This window comes from Urocampus carinirostris, chromosome 13 (genome assembly GCF_059441175.1).
Source record: "Urocampus carinirostris isolate Australia breed hairy pipefish chromosome 13, RoL_Ucar_1.0, whole genome shotgun sequence".
Taxonomy (NCBI): domain Eukaryota; kingdom Metazoa; phylum Chordata; class Actinopteri; order Syngnathiformes; family Syngnathidae; genus Urocampus; species Urocampus carinirostris.
In genome coordinates, this window is record NC_142361.1 from 41,441,334 (window position 1) to 41,458,683 (window position 17,350).

At 44.1% G+C, this 17,350-nt stretch overlaps 1 protein-coding gene across 5 annotated transcripts in view; it reads left to right on the forward strand.

Annotated features, from left to right (window-relative positions):
* macrod2 (mono-ADP ribosylhydrolase 2) overlaps positions 1 to 17,350 on the forward strand; it is a 313,061-nt gene that overhangs the window by 237,711 nt on the left and 58,000 nt on the right. For all 5 annotated transcript variants that reach the window (XM_088352058.1, XM_088352061.1, XM_088352059.1 and 2 more), the window contains exon 6: positions 3,018 to 3,139. In XM_088352058.1, coding sequence (XP_088208184.1) covers positions 3,018 to 3,139 — 122 coding nt within the window. The remainder of the gene's footprint in view (positions 1 to 3,017; positions 3,140 to 17,350) is intronic.

A 17,350-nucleotide genomic window follows, 5' to 3' on the forward strand; every position in this document is an offset into this window, starting at 1 on the left:
ACACCAAAAGAATATCAAAAGTGCCTAAAAAATGACCACTAAAATGCCAAACATAATTAAAACGGAGACCAAATGTACAAGCAAAGCAAAGACAACCCCAAAAATTGACATTTTTACACAAAAAATGACGAAAAAAAAGGAATAAAAAAAAAAAAAAAAAAAAAACAGAAAAATGGACGCCAAAAGAAATCAACAAATAATGACTGGAAACATGACCAAAAACACCAATAAAACATTTAAGAAACAGCCCAAAAAATACATACGACCCAGAACAAAGACTAAAATACTGCCACAAAAATGCCCAGAAGTGACAAATAACATTTTGAAAAAAGGACCCCCAAAAAAACAATTAAAAATGCTTCAAAAAATCACTCAAATGCCAAACACGATTGCATACCAAGACCAAAAAATAACCCCAACTATCTGACGACTAAAAATGACAATAACTCTCCTTCACCTCAACTCCTCCCCCTTCCCTTCCCCTCTCGGCTTCCGATCGAATAAGCGGCCAGGGGCGGGGTCACTCGCGCAGGAACAATAAGAGAGAACGGCAGTTCGGCCAACTTGTCCTGCAAAACCCGCGTCCGTGATGAAAAACGATGCAGAGTCCTTGACTTGTTTTAGGGACGCGCGTTCAGGGGAAGACCCGTACATGAGCTCTTATCGTAACACGAGTCTCTGTGCAATTGAGAGAGAGAGCAGAAAAAGCTGAGCGATGAGCCGTTAACACAACAAAACAGGAGTGCCCGCACTTTTCAATAGAAGAGCTTTATGGAAATTTTCATTCCATGCGTGTTTCGCTTTCAGTTCATTGAAGTCACGCTGGTTGTATGTAAGCCTACACAGCTGCTGATCTGTACATCTGTTTGTTTGGTTTGTTTTTTGCACTACTGGCAGTTGTCTTATACCTAGCCCCTCCTTTGCACATCTGTTCTCCTCTGCACTATCGTACTCCAGTGATATTGTTATTGTATAGTCACTTGTTTACCTGACGGCCCATTTTGCACATCTGGTAAGCTGCTCCTCTTGCACTCTTTGCACTACTGTATAATATTATACATAGCTATCATTATTTAGTATATTATTAGTACTACTCCAACTCAATACAACATTTGATTTATATCTGTACGTTCAAGGAAACTGTGCGGGTCAGATGTATCGACATTACCTTCTGTATACACGTGTACTAGAATGACAATAAAGTAGCTCGGAATCGGAATCTGAATTTTTCTTGATTTATTGGAGGGAAAAAATCAGGTTTTGATGTCATTATTTACAATTTGCTGCTAAGCTTCATTTGATTTCCTGCACTGTGAGTTTTGGCTGGAAGGGGAAATATTACACTTCTTATTTGTGATGAAATGGTTTTCCTGTCCAAGGAGAGTTATCCCAGTTTGATTTCAACGTACGAAAACGTTTTCTTCTTCATTAAAAATGGTCTCAGGACAATTTGGAAGCGTTTACAGCAAATGAAAAATCCGGGGTATCGGCCCCCTCTCGATACTCACCGTGGCTATCGGCCCCGTACGGGTCCATCCCGTATGATGACTATCGCACGCTGTACAAAAACCGTGTATTTGATCGTCTAAGCCCAGTAAAGGATTATGAAAGGTCTCGGTTGTATTTCCCAGTTTTGGTTTTCAGACGGAAGAGCGCTTTCCAATATTGCCCCGGTTTGTTTTTTTACAAATGGTTTTCTTCGTGTGATTTTTTTTTTTTTTTGGGGGGGGGGGGGGGGGGGGGCTTTATCGGCCCCCAGGGGCCATTCATATTCCTCCCCTAAAAATCCGAAAATAACCACGCAGAAGAAATACGTACAAGTTCACTCGGCGCCACCTAGAATAGAAGGCCTTTTTTTACGCATGGAAGTGAAAGTAGTACAATAAAAAGAAAAATGAGATCTACATTAAGATAATTGAGACGGCCGCCATATTGCTTATTTACAGCGAAAACGCGGTCGTTTACCGACAATATGAAGGGAGGGACGAGCAGAGTGAGCCATTCCCGGGAATCCTTCCGACGCCGCGAGTTTCGGTTCTATTCGTACCCGATGGCTCCCGTGGTCGCTCGTCGTCTCGACTTTCTTTGCAGTTTTTTTCTTTTTTCGTTACTAGCGCTCATTAAAAGTGGCATCATAAGGTTCTAACACAATGCCACCGTGTAGAAATAGAGGGGGGGAATAAGGAAAAGAAAACGTGGACACACATAAAAGTGGAAAAAAAAAAGGTCAAAAAAAAGAGAAGGAAAAATAAACATAAAAAGAGAACTGTTTTAGAAAAACAGAAAAGAGGGGGGAAAGGAGAAACAAAAAAAATGCAATGTCATTAAAATGGGGAAACAAGAATAAAAAGGAGATACATTTTAAGGGAGGATCAAAAGAAAAAGGTAATAGAGGAAAGTAGAAATGGTGAAAAAAGGAAAGCAAAAAAGGAAGCGGAACATTTTAGAAAGGGGGGGAAGGAAAAGGAGAAGAGGGGAAACAAAAGGAGAATATAAAAGAAAACCGAAGAGAAAAAATATGAAACAGGAAAAGGGCAAAAAAGGTGAAAAAAGAAGGAAAGAGCTGCAAACAACAATGCAGACATGATGATTGACAATATTGGTAGAAAACAACAGTTCCATGTTTGTTGCAATCGATGTATTTGTAAAAATCGACATTTCTAATACAAAATAATACAAATTATAATACGGTACAAATGTTCGTATTGTGTATTTTGTCATTTGTTGTTGTAGTCAACTGCAGAAGATTTACAGGATCTGCTAGCTCTGTCAAATGCACTACTACACAACCGTTCACTTCTTTTGTTATTTTTTTCCTTTGCTTTTACAACGTTAGCCTGTACGGCTACAGCGAATGTGGAGTTTGCCCTTCCTGGCATCCGCCTGCTGTTTTGGCAGACCACCCAGAGATTTTCACCTCATTTAGCATTTTGGCTTCAGAACGCCCGCCAAGCCGCTCACCTTGCCGGAGGTTTTCGACCGTCTTTTATTTATTTTGTTTTTTTTCCCTCCGGCAGTCGTGATCCACACGGTGGGCCCGGTCGCTCGAGGGCACGTGGGCCCCGCCGAGACCGAAGATTTGGCGTCGTGCTACCGGAACTCGCTCCGCCTGCTGCACCAGCATCGCTTGACCACTCTGGTGAGTACTTCCCGTCTTACCCTCCCAAATAAACCGTTTCAGGCAAAATAATGTCACGGAGGGTCAATGGCACTCCCAAACAGTAGATGGCGATAATGCCCTGAAAAGACCTGTGACGTTTCTCATGTTGAGCTTAACTGGCGCTATGGATCAGATATCCTTGTATCATTATAAAGTATAAGTGTTTGCATACAGTTAGGAGAGTGTGGATTTTGACCTCGCAAGGAGAACAGGAGCGGACTCTGCATAACCCCAAAGACGTCCCATATTAAGCACGAAAGACCAATTGTTAAGAGTTTAGACGCGTTTCTATCTCAATATGCATATTTAGCCGAGAATGTCCCGTTTTGGGAAAATACTCAATATAGAAGAGGGATAAGATTAGCCAACAAACGAGCAAAAACACAGGAAATGACAAAAAAAGTAGCAGAAAACAAAGACCAGAAGAATAACAAGAACAAAATACCAAAAATCCTACCAAAATATGACCATAATGAGCCAAAAAATACCTAAAAGCGTCTCCACTGATAAGGAAGAATCCCCGGCACCTTTCGTTTCTCATACCAAATAAGAAGAGACACCGTTTCCGTGCCCTCCGTGTGCCGTTTCACCGCGTGGGATTGAATAGCTGGCTGGAGAAGGAAACGGTGAGAAAAAAACATGTGCCGTTTTGTCCCATATAGATCAAGTTCGACGTACGCAATCGACCCCGCGATAATATCGGTACGATTGCTGTATAGAAGCCTATGCTAATTCATCGCTAGTACGACGCTAAGCCGGATCCGAACATTCAAATAAGAAAATAGCGAATAGGAAGAACTACCTGTGTGTACTATGCAGACGTAGGATTAAATGGCTGACTAGAAAAGGAAACGGTAAAACAAAAGCTGTTCTAGCCATTTTTAAGGTGCTGTTTTGGTCTGCTTTTCGTGCATTCTATGCAGATAATATTGTTGTTTTTTTTTTTCAGTCATTAATTAGTCCAATGTGGGGTTGCGTTTCAGGCTTTTCTTGATGGTCTTTTTCAGTCATTTTTTGTTTGTTTTGGGGGTCAATTTGCGGTCTATTTTCAGTTTTTTGTTGTTGCTTTATGGTGGTTTCTTAGTCATTTTGGAGACACTTTTCAGGTTGTTTTTCTGTCTTTTTTTCTGTCGTTATTTGGATCAGTTTTCCAGGTTGTTTTTTTTGTTGTTGTTATTATGTTCATTTTTTTCTTTTGGTTTTTTTTTTTTTTTTTTTTTCCAGTATTTCATTTGTTTTTGTTGTTTTGCTGAACGTATTTTAGTGGCCTTTCAGGTCGTTTTTCAGTCATTTATGGTTTTGTTTTCCGGGTTATCTTTTTTCATTTTGGGTTTTCTGGCCAAATGTGTTGTTTTTTTTGGGGTTGTTTTAAGCTGATTTTTGGTCATATTTGGAATCTTTTTTTCCTATTCTAACTATAAGTTCCAAATGAACTGTTGTCTTCTCTCCTTAGTACGAGTTTCTGTTTAACTATAAACTGAAAAATTGGTCCTTCGAGCCGGATAGTGTACATCTTCGGGAGCACCTTTAGAAAAGATCGCGTCCCAAGATCCTTTTGTTCTATTTGCGAGTTCAATACCCCGTGGCGTACTTTTATCTTCTGGCGGTTAAAAACGGAGCTTCCGTCTTTCCCTCGGCGGTAACGGGAGTGTGGCGTCTTCCGGTTCGGATTTCTCAAGAGCGTCGCCGCGGGACGCCAGAACGCCGTTCTCCGCGCTAGCGTTTGATGTGGCGACCGACGCGAGCGCGCTAGCGACATGCGAGGGAGGACCGGAGTGGACCGGCTCCATCTGCCAGATGCCGTGCCATCTCTGTTCTCCCGGGGGCAGCCGGCAGGTCTTTCTCGGTCGCGGAGGCAATTTTTGGCTAACGGCCCGACCTGCCTTCCGCTCTCCTCGATTGCAGCGCTCTTTCCCGTAACGACCGCCACGCGGCCCTTTGGCGCCCCCTAGAGGCTCCCTGGCGCTTTTTCTAAAAGGTTTGAGAATACGGTTTCGGTTGGAGGACAAACGGGACACGCGCATTCTTAACAAGGTCCAATGAATATAGAATTATAGATATACGTGTTGCCTTCCTTATGAAGCTTTTTAAAGCTTTTCATTTTTTCAGCTCCGATCATGTTTTCGGGTGGGTTCGATACGGCTCGCTCGACATTTTTGTTTTGGTATCGCGGAGGATTAGAAGCTTCTCGGGAGGCTGAAAAGCGATACGACGGTAGTACGACAGGATCCGACTTCTTCGGTTCAAAAAACATTCAAGTCACAAAAAAATGAAATCATAGTTTAGTAGACACTCAAAGTAAGTCAAGTCAAGTCATTGTTATTTGTGACGCCCTTAATCACAAATTGTCTCAAAGGGCTTCACAAGTTATTACATATAAGAAGTTTAGGTTAGGTTAGTAAGGAAAGAAGACCTCAATGGATTTCAAACTACCAAAAAAACCTTAGATGCCAAAATGTCCTCCCCCAAGATGTATCATTTCTGTCTTGAAGGACTCAAATTCTTACGTTTTTAGTTGAGTAGAGACTCACAATATCGAGAGAAGACATTATTTGATTTTTAGCTAGCTAGGAGAAGCTTGAGAGGACTCTAGAAAAACCCGCAAGATGCATCATTTCCTTTCTTTTTATGACATTTCCTGGGTTTCCAAAAGCAGTTCTGCCTTACAGGGCGCGGATATCAAAGAACAGCAACCTGATTAGCCAATAGTGACAACGATGTCAATAGTCCAGATAACAAATTGGTGTTCAACACAGTAAAATAATTGGTCTTATTTGACACTCGTTGATGAGGACCATATGTATTTGCAAGTAGGTAGGGTTAAGATTTTAATTTTTAACATTACCTAAAGATATGGAAAATGCTATAAAGAGGGGTAAAGTCGACCCACCATGAGGTGAAAAGACTGTATCCTGGGGGCGCTCTGCCGTATGTTCTTGGAGGAACAGAGGAGTCTGTCTTGTTGCGCTTCCTGACATAATGGGGAAAGAGCCTTAAGGAGGGGTAGATAAAAACATCTTATTCCACACTGTAACTCGAAAACATCTTAAAGTGGGGACTCCATATCCTGGGGGTTCATTCCATGTCCTTTGGACAGTTCACAGTGCACTGAGGAAAGAGCCAGCTATGTCCGAACACGTTTTCTGACATAATGGTGGCAAATGGCGTAAGGGGGGGTTGAAAATAACCCATTTTGTTCCAAACCGAAACAGGAAAGTGGGGACCTTGTATCCCGGGGATCTATTGCGATTCTTACTGTGTGTCTTTGACTCCGCTAGCTGAAAAAAGGAAAGCAATCGAGGCAGTCTACTTCAGAGATGTCGAGGCTTCTAAGGTGAATTCTGAAAAGGTCTTTATCGCGGTCCCCGGGGGACAGAATGTCCTCTCTTGAGACGCGTGTCCTGCCGTAGACGGACGGAGTTAATGCGGGTCCCCGCGTCTGCTTTAGTCGCGGACGGCCGCTCGTACGTTCCCCCGGAAGCTAACGTAGCGTCTGTCGAGGGCGGGCGGGGACGAAGCGGGGACGCCGCCATCTGCTCTTGATTCTTTTTAAAGAGCGTGTCTCTTCACCTCTCGCAACCTTTAGCATTCAAAAATCCATTCGGAAAGATTCGCCTTGAATATACGGCCGGATTTCACATCCGGTGGCCATATCGCAGTCAAAGTCGATCTTTTCTTGCCAGTCATTTGCAATTTCTTCATTTACCTGTGCATTTTCTCATTCAGTTGTTGATTTATCCCGGGTTTTAGTGTATAATTTGTTGTTTGTCACTTAGTTTGTCATGTATATTCTCATCCTCTTCTTTCATGTAATTCCATGATTAAAAAAGCAGCAGGGAACCACTAGGGGGCGCCCTAGGGCCGCATGTGGCTCCAGAGCAGGTTTAGCAAGTGGAAAGGTCCGATGTTTTGGCGATAGAAAGCATCTTCTTCTGTGGAGCCAATCGGTATGCAGAACACAGTGCACTGTGAAAATCCGCAAAGCAGTGAACCGGCGATAGAATACACCAAAAAATACAAGAAAATACATGTCATATTTAGATGTTATGTCATTTATGATTTATTTCTGCGGAGAAACTGGTGAATTAGCGTATCCCGACATAAAACAGGACGGCTCCTCCATCGTGGTGAGATCTCGGCGTCGACGCCCCGAATTGCGCTTCGAGGAAAAGTGTTTGTGAGATGAATGCTGCCGAACGATAGGATTAGCGTCCGGCCTCGGCGGGCGCGCTAGGAGCATTAGCGACCGTCGGTTTGACCCACAATGCACTGCGACAAACAATTGGCCACGGCGCGCCCACGGCCAGATCATCTTCTTGAGGCCACGGGAACGGCGAGAAAATGAAAGGCCGGAGAGGCTGAACACACAATTCTTCTTGATACCTTGACAGAGCGCTAAACCGCATCGTTGAAAAAATGGTCGAAAAAGAAATGGATTGGAGGTGAAAGAAAGAGTAAATGGTCTACATTTCTATAGCGCTTTTCAAGTCAATGAAGACATCCCAAAGTGCTTTACAGTGTGCTTCACACTTACCCATTCACACACACACACTCACACACCAATAGGGAGTCAGCCATGCAAGGTGCCTACCTGCTTATTGGGGGCTTTAGGGATCCAGTAGGGCAAAATAATAATGGAAGCAAATATACGCAACAAAATTAAAAACAAAATGAAGCGCAAAATACACCCCGAGAAAATACGTGGCGAAATCGACGGCAACTTACACCATGAACGCGCCACAAAACCAATCACCAAAATACACCATAAAATATGCAACAACATCTATCTATCTTGGTCATATCCCACGCGACCGTTAGGAAGACGAACACGTACACAAAAACAAAACAAAAACAAAAAAAGGAGCAAAAAAACACACACAAACATTTTGGCCCATGGTCAACCCAAATGCCCAAACACCCAAACAAGTGAAGCACCTCGGCACCTAAGTCGGTCACGCTTTCGTCCCTCCGGATGAAACGAGACTCGAGAAAGCGGTCGCGTCACAACACACTCTTCTGTTCAACAGCAGGGCCCGACATATTTCGCTGGTTTACCCCCGCCGCATCATATGGGTTCCCTACCCATCCCCTTCTAAACATCCCATTATCCTTTCACAATCCTATCACCAGGAAGAGCTCTAGCTTCCATTATATTGAGACCTCTTTCCTGCAGAGCACTCATAACACCATCCATCCACGTCAATGGCGGCCTTCCTCTCGGTCTCCTTCTATTGACTTCTGCTCCGTAGATCCTCTTCAACATTGGCTCCTCATCCATCCTCTCCATGTGTCCAAACCGACCCAGTACTCTCTTATCCACACGCTTGCACTAATCCTACTAGTACTCCAGTTCTGTCTCTCACAATTTCATTTCTCAATCTATCCAATCTTGTCACTCCTAACATACTCCTCAAACACTTCATCTCCAAAACATTCAATTTCCTTCTTAAATCTGCGTTCAGGCTCCGAGTCTCTGCACCGTACAACACAGTCGGCACAATCACACGCTAATACGGTCCCCTCTTAACATCTATACTCATACAACAACATAAATACTGAAAATAATTACAAAATACGCTACAAAATAAATGACAAAAGAAATGCTGAAAGAAAGCAATGAGAAATGATGCGAGAAAAGGCCCAATAATGTATGCAACAGAACACACTACCAAAGAAATGACAAATTATCCAAGGAAATGTGTGACAGAATACGCAACAATATGTCAAAAAAAACTGATGAAATATGCAGGCAAAAATGCTAAAAAATACACAAGAAAATACAAGGCGGAATATGTGACAAAATATACAAGCAATAACACGAAAACAATAAGTATTGAAATCTGTTATGATTACGGATGCGGGGCACCCGAGTCTGCTCCGTTGGCGCCGACAGTCGCGGACGCCGATTGGCCGCTTCCTCTTTTTTAAAGCCCCGCCTTCCTGTCAACACTCGTCAAATCGTCTGTGAACCTACGCTATACGCCAGGCAAACTTTTGTGACTCCTGACTCTATCCCGCCCTGTTCTCCATCTGATTCCCGTTGCCGACCATTTTCTGAACCCGTTTACGTTTTTGCTTCTCCGTCCCAGCCATCGACCTGTTTTTTCCTCGATCTCGACTTTGCCCGCGCCCGACACGGAAGTAACACTTCCGCGTTCCCGGCGATCTGCTACCCCTGACCGACGATCCCCGTATCGTGGGTGCAAGTCTTTTCCTCCTTCTAAATAAGAACTGAGTCAAACGAACGCAATTGGTTCCCGTTTCCGTTCCTGGTCTGTGACATAAAGCAACGACAAAACGCGAAGCAAAATACAGGACGAAATACACGACAAAACAAACGACAAAATAAAAGACGGAATACGTGACAAAATACACCTCAAAAGAAATTAAAAACTCATAATACACGACAACATTCATGTGAAAATGACGACATACGCGACACGATAAATGACGAAATACACAAGAAAATAAAGGATAAGATGCGTGACAAAATCAACAGAAAACATGTCGAAATACATTAAAAAAAAACAACTGACAAAACTGCCATGGTGCCCAATTAGCCCCGCTCGTGTGGTGCCAGCTGCAGAGCGTTGACGGATTGGCTTCCCTTCTATTTAAGCTCAGTGCTCTGACTCTCCCTTTGTCAGTCCGTTACCAAACCTCTGCACCTGCAAGACATGGGTCTTGACTCTGTCCGGTTTCCTGTTGGGATTTCCTGTCCGGTATTGATCCCGTCTATTTTGTCCTGTTTAATTTCGATATGCAGTTTTGATATCGATCCTGTCTGTCCCGTCCCGTCCTGTATCGACCCCGTCTGTCCGATATCTGCTCGTGCAATCGGTATCGTTATCGTCTGCCTCTGGCTTCCTGTCGTTCCACGCCAGACTGCCGCTTTACGTCTTCTGCCCGACGATCGCCGAATCGCCGGCGTTTGGGTTAACGTGCGTGACTGCCCCATTTCCTGTCAAATAAAAGCTTGTGTGAAACGTCACGCATTTGGGTTCTCCCCCTGTTCCTGACAAAAATACACCACCAGATACGCAGGAAATATGTGAGAAAATACGCAATAAGAATGCATAAATATGACTCTGCATTGCTATTTATTCGTCCATTTTTACAAATGGCGTTTTGCAATTGAGGGAAGGAATTAAGCGGACGGTATAGCGAGGTCGGAACGGGATCGGCCGTCCGTCTCCGACGCCCCACTTTCGGTACGGTACCCGAACGCATCGCGGAAGGTTAATGAGCGCGGAGCTCGGGAAAAGGTCATCCGTCGTCGAAATGAGCGACGGAGACTTGCCCGGTCGGAATCGACGGCGACGCCGGGCCAATTAGATTAAATGGCGCTGATCGCGACTTCCTCAAGAAGTGTAGGCCGTTCAATTCTAAAATCTTTTCTTTTTTCTTTCAAGTTTGCTAAACTACATTGTACTTGGTTTATGATGCAAATAAATGCTATCAGTTTCTATTTGGACTTGCTTTTTTGTTGAAATTCTGCTGTTAGAATGTGCTCCATTGTCCCCCGTTTACAGGAAGTGACATTGTTTGATTTGGGCGGGAATTCAACTGTGGGACAAAGCTTAGCTTCAACTTTGACTCTCTCTTGACTTTTGACTTTATCCGAAATGTCTTTTACTCGTGTGAGGCACGCTTAAAGTTCTACCCTGTTATGGAAATCGTTGATGGAATATGACTTTTTAAAAAATGTGTTCGCTTTCCTTCTTGAAGTTATGTATATCCGTTGAACGTGAGTTAGCTCGACGTAAAAACTGACCTGTATTCCGAGAAGGCCCGATCGCCGGGAATACCGACCGCTGCGAATCGGTCATTTGGCGTACCTTCTACTGCGACGGCACTGACTGTACTCCTGTGACAAAATTATAAATGATATTGAAGTGAAAGAGCCGCAGCTAGGTTGCTACCCTGATAGGTCTTTGAACCGGTTGGAGCTTGCCTAGCGGGTAGCGTAGGTTCGCAGACAATCTGACGCTGGTAACCAGGAACCGGAGGGTTTAAAAAGTAGCAGGGAGCCCATCGGCGCCCAGGGCTGTTGGCGCCAAGGAACAGGCACAGGCATCGCATCAGTAATCATGACAAGGGTGGGAAACATTCAGAGATATTGTTTAAGAAATCAAGCTGTGATTGTATCCATCCCTGAGCTTGACCACTATGTATTTCTTTGCGTTTAACACACGAGAGTTGGAATAGAATCCGAAAAACGTCAGATTTTTGGGATTTGTTTGTTTTTTTCCAAAATGATGACGGCAAAATGTCGTTTAGAACAAAGAATCGTCCGGTTCCGGGTAGCGACGGGGCATCGCTCTACGTCTGCACGGAAACGTACTCGATGGGGTTTTCCCCAGACTTTGCCAGAGAAAGACCGCGTCTGAGGGTCGGAGCCACCCGAGGGACGGTGACGGGAAGCTGGCTTCATTAGCGTCTCTAAAAGAACAAAGAGCGGTTCTTCCTTTGTCTCTGTGAACTCGGCGGGACGCCTTTGTTTCTTCCTTTGCCTTCTAGCGCTCCCCGACGTCGAAACCGTTCCGGAGAAAGCTCCGTTTGGGGAGGGGGGGGATCGAGCGTCGGTTTCATCGTACGGGTGCTCGACGTTTTGAAAAACGCTTGGATGCCAATGCCGTCTTTTCAAGCTTTGAAAAGTGCTTGAATTTCAGATCTGTGGATTCTCAGGTTAGTTGCGGGGCAAGGTGAGGAGAAAAGGTTTTTGGCCTTAAATCGGGGTTTGAAACCTATTCAATGGGTGGCTAACTGTAAGGTGGGCTTAGAGCACTTCCTTAAAAAGTGTGTATGTCTAAAGCAGATGGTATCACGTTTCTGTTTCAAATATTGGTACCGCCCAAAAGGGCGTTTCGTTCTTTCTTTCTTTGTTTTGCCTAAATAAATGCAGTTTGATGGGGGAGGGCCCACCAGAATTGGGAGCGCGACCAAGGAGATGGACGTAAGTTCCCTACTCTTCTGGCCCCTCCCCCTCTACAACTGGCAGTTGCAAAAAAAGTGGAATGCTCGGTGTATCTTTTCTAGCGTCAGCAACTTGTAAATAGCTCTCCCACAACATGTAAGAGGTCAATTCAGACCCCACACTAACCCAGTCCTGGAGAGCCACCCGTCCTGCATGTTTTGGAGGTTTCATTTCATTTTCATTTCATTTCTCTGCTCCAACACAGGTGATGCCAATTTTCAGCTTGTTAGCAAGCTTTGTGAGAGCTTGATAAGGATCCAGGTGATCGGAATCACCTCAGTTGGAGTAGAGAAACCTCCAAAAATTGCAGGACGTGCGGCTCTCCAGGACCGCGTTAGCCACCCCTGACCCGTTCAGTGGTTCCAGAATCCGACGCTCCCGACGGAAATATCATTTTTTTTTTTTTTTTAGGCGAGTCGTCAAATAATGATCTTGGCACAGGTTCGATTCCCGCGGCAATTCAAAAACAAAATAACCGGTCGTGTTTTTTAATCGGCAGAGAGCTTTCTGAGCAAATTCCGAGCGACGCATCGGAGAGTTTTTCTTCTCGAACCCCGAGCCGCATCGATCGGCCGAGACCATCCGATTTTTTAAAAAATTGTTTCATTGATTCGCATCGATCCACCAAGACGATCCAACGGTTTCTATTTTATGAATCGAGTCGCACGAATCCGCCGAGACGATCCGATTTTTCGCTTAGTTTTCTCGAGTCGAGTCGTGTCCATCGGCGAAGTCCGTTCCACTTTCGTTTGAATTTTCTGGAATCGAGACGCGTCAATCGACGAAGACGATCCGACGTTTTGTTTTTGTCAATCCAGTCGCGTCCATCTGAGAAGACGATAGGACGATTTTTTTGTTTTGTTTTGTTTTTAAACGGAGTCCGGTCAATCGGCGAAGAGGAGACGTGTAACGAGCTCTCCCGGTGAGTTTGAACGATGGCGGGGACTCATTATCCTTCTCTCTTATCCGGCGCACGCTCCACTGCCCCTGTTTTATCCAAAACGAAAAAAAACCATTGTAATTATAACCAGCTTTTGTCTCCTCTCCGTTATGCCCGTTCCGAAGCCCGCTTCGGATTTGGGCGACGAAATGAGGCCTAATCAATATTAATGAACAATTCCGCTTTTAGAAAAGTCTCATTAGCCGTTTGGGGGAGGGGGCAGACTTGTCACGGTTGTGCGCAATATTACTCTTACTACTACGGTCATACTAAAGAAATACCACTTCAGAAATACCGCCAAGAAGTATCGAAAATACTAATACGGACATTCAGTCCCACCAAAATTAAACGACAGTCATACCACAAGAAGAATACTGCAGAAACACTACTATAACGATACTGCCGAAATGCCACTATAGATATACCGCTAAGAAGTATTAAAAATAGGAATATGAATACGACAAAAGTAATACTACAAAAAAAGTGAATGCGTAACCAATATAAACAAAAAAATACCAAATACAAAAATTCTACTACAGCAATACTACAAAAAAATGCTTCAGAAATAATACTATGAAAATGCCACTCCAGAAATACTGCTAAGAAGTATAAAAAAATACTAATCATTTTTCTTTACTTGCTATTTATATCATTTCTTGATTTTGTTGATATTTATCAAATATAATAAAAAATGATTTCAAAAGGGACTTTTGATTCAAAGCATTACAAAACCAATGAATTCAAAACATTTTTGCTGTTTTTTTTATAGTATTTTGGTTTTATTCCAATAGTAATATATCTGTTTTATTTAAATGGTATTTTTTTGTAGTATTGCTGTAGCATTCATGTAGTGTTATTTTTCTATAGCATTTCCATAGTCATATATTGGTAAAATGTCTAGTATTTTTGTAATATTTCTGTAGTAGTAGTTTTTTTTCCGTTTTATTTTCTTTATCGTATTTCAGAACGAAAATAAAAACATACATTGGTTCTCTCTTTTGAAGTGCAAAATTTGAGCTTTAGTGTATTTTTGTTGTCAGATTTTTTATAGTATTTCTGTTGTAATTGTGTAGTATTGCTGTAGTTATGTATTTTTAATATTTCTGTCATTATATTTTTGTAATTGTATTTGTGTAGTATTTCTGTCGTAATATTTCAGAAGTATTATGTTAGTATTGTAGTTTTACTGTACTGGTATTTTTGTAGTATTTCTGTAAACAGATTTTCGAAGTATTTCCATGATAGTATTTCTGGAGTATCTCCATTATAATAATACTGGAGTAGATTTTGGTAGTAGTTTTGTATAGTAGTAGTATTCTTCATGTATTACTATACCTTTATTACTGTGGTAGTTGTTTATTTTTCTGTGGTATTTTCTTCCAGAATGAAAGTTTAAAAAATCATTAGTTCTCTGTTTTTAAGCACTAAATTTGATATTTAGTTTTGCAGCAATTTTGTATTTTTTAGTACAATTCCTGTAGTAGTGTTAGTAGTTTGTTAGTAGTAACTTAATTTGATATATTGTCATATTTTGACCATTTTTGTTCAGGGTTGGTTTAAAAGCCCGCTGTGCCGCGTGTGGCCCGCGGCCCGTCGTTTGTCCACCCTTGTGCTAACTCGCGGGGCGCACTTACCATCGCGGGTTCGATTCCCAATAGATTTCCTGCTTCTGGCGCCGGGATGGCCTATGTATCGGTCACTGATGTAGACGAGACGCCTTCAAACACGGGCTCTTTAAAGTAAATGGCCTGTCACTATTGAACTGCTTTTCAGGTCGGGCAATATTTCTTCAAATATTGAAATCTGTTCATGATATGCAGCGTGTCCCACAGCATATACAAACCTGGCAGGTCGCCGGGGATGAATTGGTCCCCACAGGGGTCTCCAACTTGTCTAAAACCATGTCTTTTGTCCTCTCACTCACTTTTGGTTCATGGGTCGATTGGATGATTGGGATGTTTTATTCTGCCGAGCACCGGAGGGAGGAATTTTCTTCCAGGCCGTGCATTGAGCGCAGGACCGGGTCAAGACATTTTAATACGGTTGACAAAAAGGACATTTGAAAAGAGTCAAAGCAGGAAAATCATCCTTATTTATACTCATTTGAATCTATGATTGGAGCGAAGTGTCGCAGGTAGTCTCTTCATTTGTGAGGATGGGAAAGCACAGCCTCTGATCAAGGCCGTCTTTGCTGTTCTGGTGTTGGAAAACCTGACTCTGGCGGATCGTGGACAGATGTCCCTGTGGCTCGGACGCCTCGACGCGGAAAGGGTTTCGTCGCTCCGGTCACCGTTCGAGGAAAGGCGATCCTGCGAGGAAGTCACACGGAACAATGGCGACAAATAGCGATCCTCATTCAAAGATTCGGGCGGGTTCCCGGTTTCAAGAACCTACACCGACTTCTGTCTTCAGAGTTGTGACGGGAACATATTCCGAGGGCGGCGCAGCGCAATACGGGAAGTCGAGTTGGCGCGAGTGACGCAGGTAGACTCTTTGGGCCCGTGAAAATCAATCCGCGGGGATCCACCGAAACCACTTTTGATCATCGGAGTCTTTTGGATTCCAGCCTTTGAAAATGTCGCTTCGGCAGCCCAATGCTCGACTTTGTGGTGTTCGGCAAGGTGGCGCGAGTGTCACGGGTCGTCTCTGCGGGGATCGGAAAGTGCCGCCTTTGATCAACGGCGTCTTTCCGATTCCGGTGGCGACTCGGTAAGCCGCCGCTCGATTTTGATACGGAAAGTCGAGCGCCTCGGATAGTCTCTTCCTTGGCCCGCGGAAAACAAATCTGCGGGGATCAACCGGCGCCGCTTTTGATCACCCGAGTCTTTCGGATGACGGCGTTCGCAAACGTGGCTTTAGCGAGCTAATGCTCAATTTTGCCATTTAAGTTTCGTGAGGGAAGTGGTGGTTGCGAGTGTCGCGGATAGTCTCTTTGGCCCGCGGAAATAAATCCGCGGGGATGGGAAGACGCCGCCTTTGATCTCGAGAGATTTCGGATTCCGGCGTGGCACGGCGGCGGCTAATGCTAATGCTAGAGCTCTCCAGCCGCATTGAAGTGGAAATGCGACGTCGCTATTTGAAGAGGAGCCGTGGGAGAGTTCTTGCCAACGGTCGCTTTCCGGAAAAAAGAAAATGGCAAAAGACGGGTTATGTTATGTTATGTTAACGGCTGATTGCTAACACAGAACCAAGTTAAAAATGACAGATGCATCTCTCTGAGTTAAAATCTTTATGCTAACAACCGGGGTTCTATATGCACGAGTATCATCTTTCAGATCCATCATAACTCTCACAATTGACTCGGGAATTGTCTAGTTAACTTTAATTTTGTGATCTTTTTTTTTTTTGCATTTATCAAAATACTATTCATAAAATGTGAGATACAAAATATCCGAATTTTGCTTTTGTGTCTTTTTCACTCATTCGAAAAAGATTTCGATGAACATATTTCGCCGGCCGGGCCCTCGGTCGCGTTATCCAGTGACGGAGGAGACCCCGCCTCCCGGTTCCTTCGCCGAGGAAGAAAGTTTTCCCCCCCCAAAGAAATTGAAAAAGGAGTCGGCGGGCGACGAGGACCGACCCCGGCATCAAAGAGCCCCTACGTCCCTAATCCCGTCGCTACTGAGTGCGCCATTATCCCCTCTCAGATCTCGGCAGGGGGGAGAAGGGAGAAAAGACTTCCCTTCTCCCCTCTAAGACGTCCGTTGCCGAAGCGACCCCCGGTGTCCTTGCCGCAAAGTCGATTGGCAAGATTTTGAAAAAGAAGTCCCGGGCTCGACCTTTAGCGCCGGCGCTCTGGACCTTCCCTCGGGCTGGCAAAATCGTTTATGGCCGATCCCCAGACATTCTCAATTCCTGCCTGCGTGTCACAGAAAAAAGACCCATTTTGTGTTTTTGCTTCACCGACGGCGAATCCTTCCGTGGGCGTCGACGGTGCCGGTTAAAAACTGACATTGAAACGATATCCGCGGTGCTCTCGAGCAAACTTCCCAAAGGATTTACGGTACATTCTTACAAATTCAACCCATTTGATCTTGAAAGTGGAAAACGTTTTTCTTCCTGGTGTATACGCAACATACGGCATACGTGTCGCCCCTCGCGACCCCCGCTAGCAATTAGCGTCGCGGTACCTCGATAGCCAAGCCCGCCCACGGAATTCCCAGCTTTGCCTTCCTGCAGGCCACATCTGCGCCTTTCAACCCACGAGTGGGCTTCAAATCCCGTTTACTCCTCCGGTATGGAAAAGCCTTCCTGCTGTTACTGGGAAGTGTGG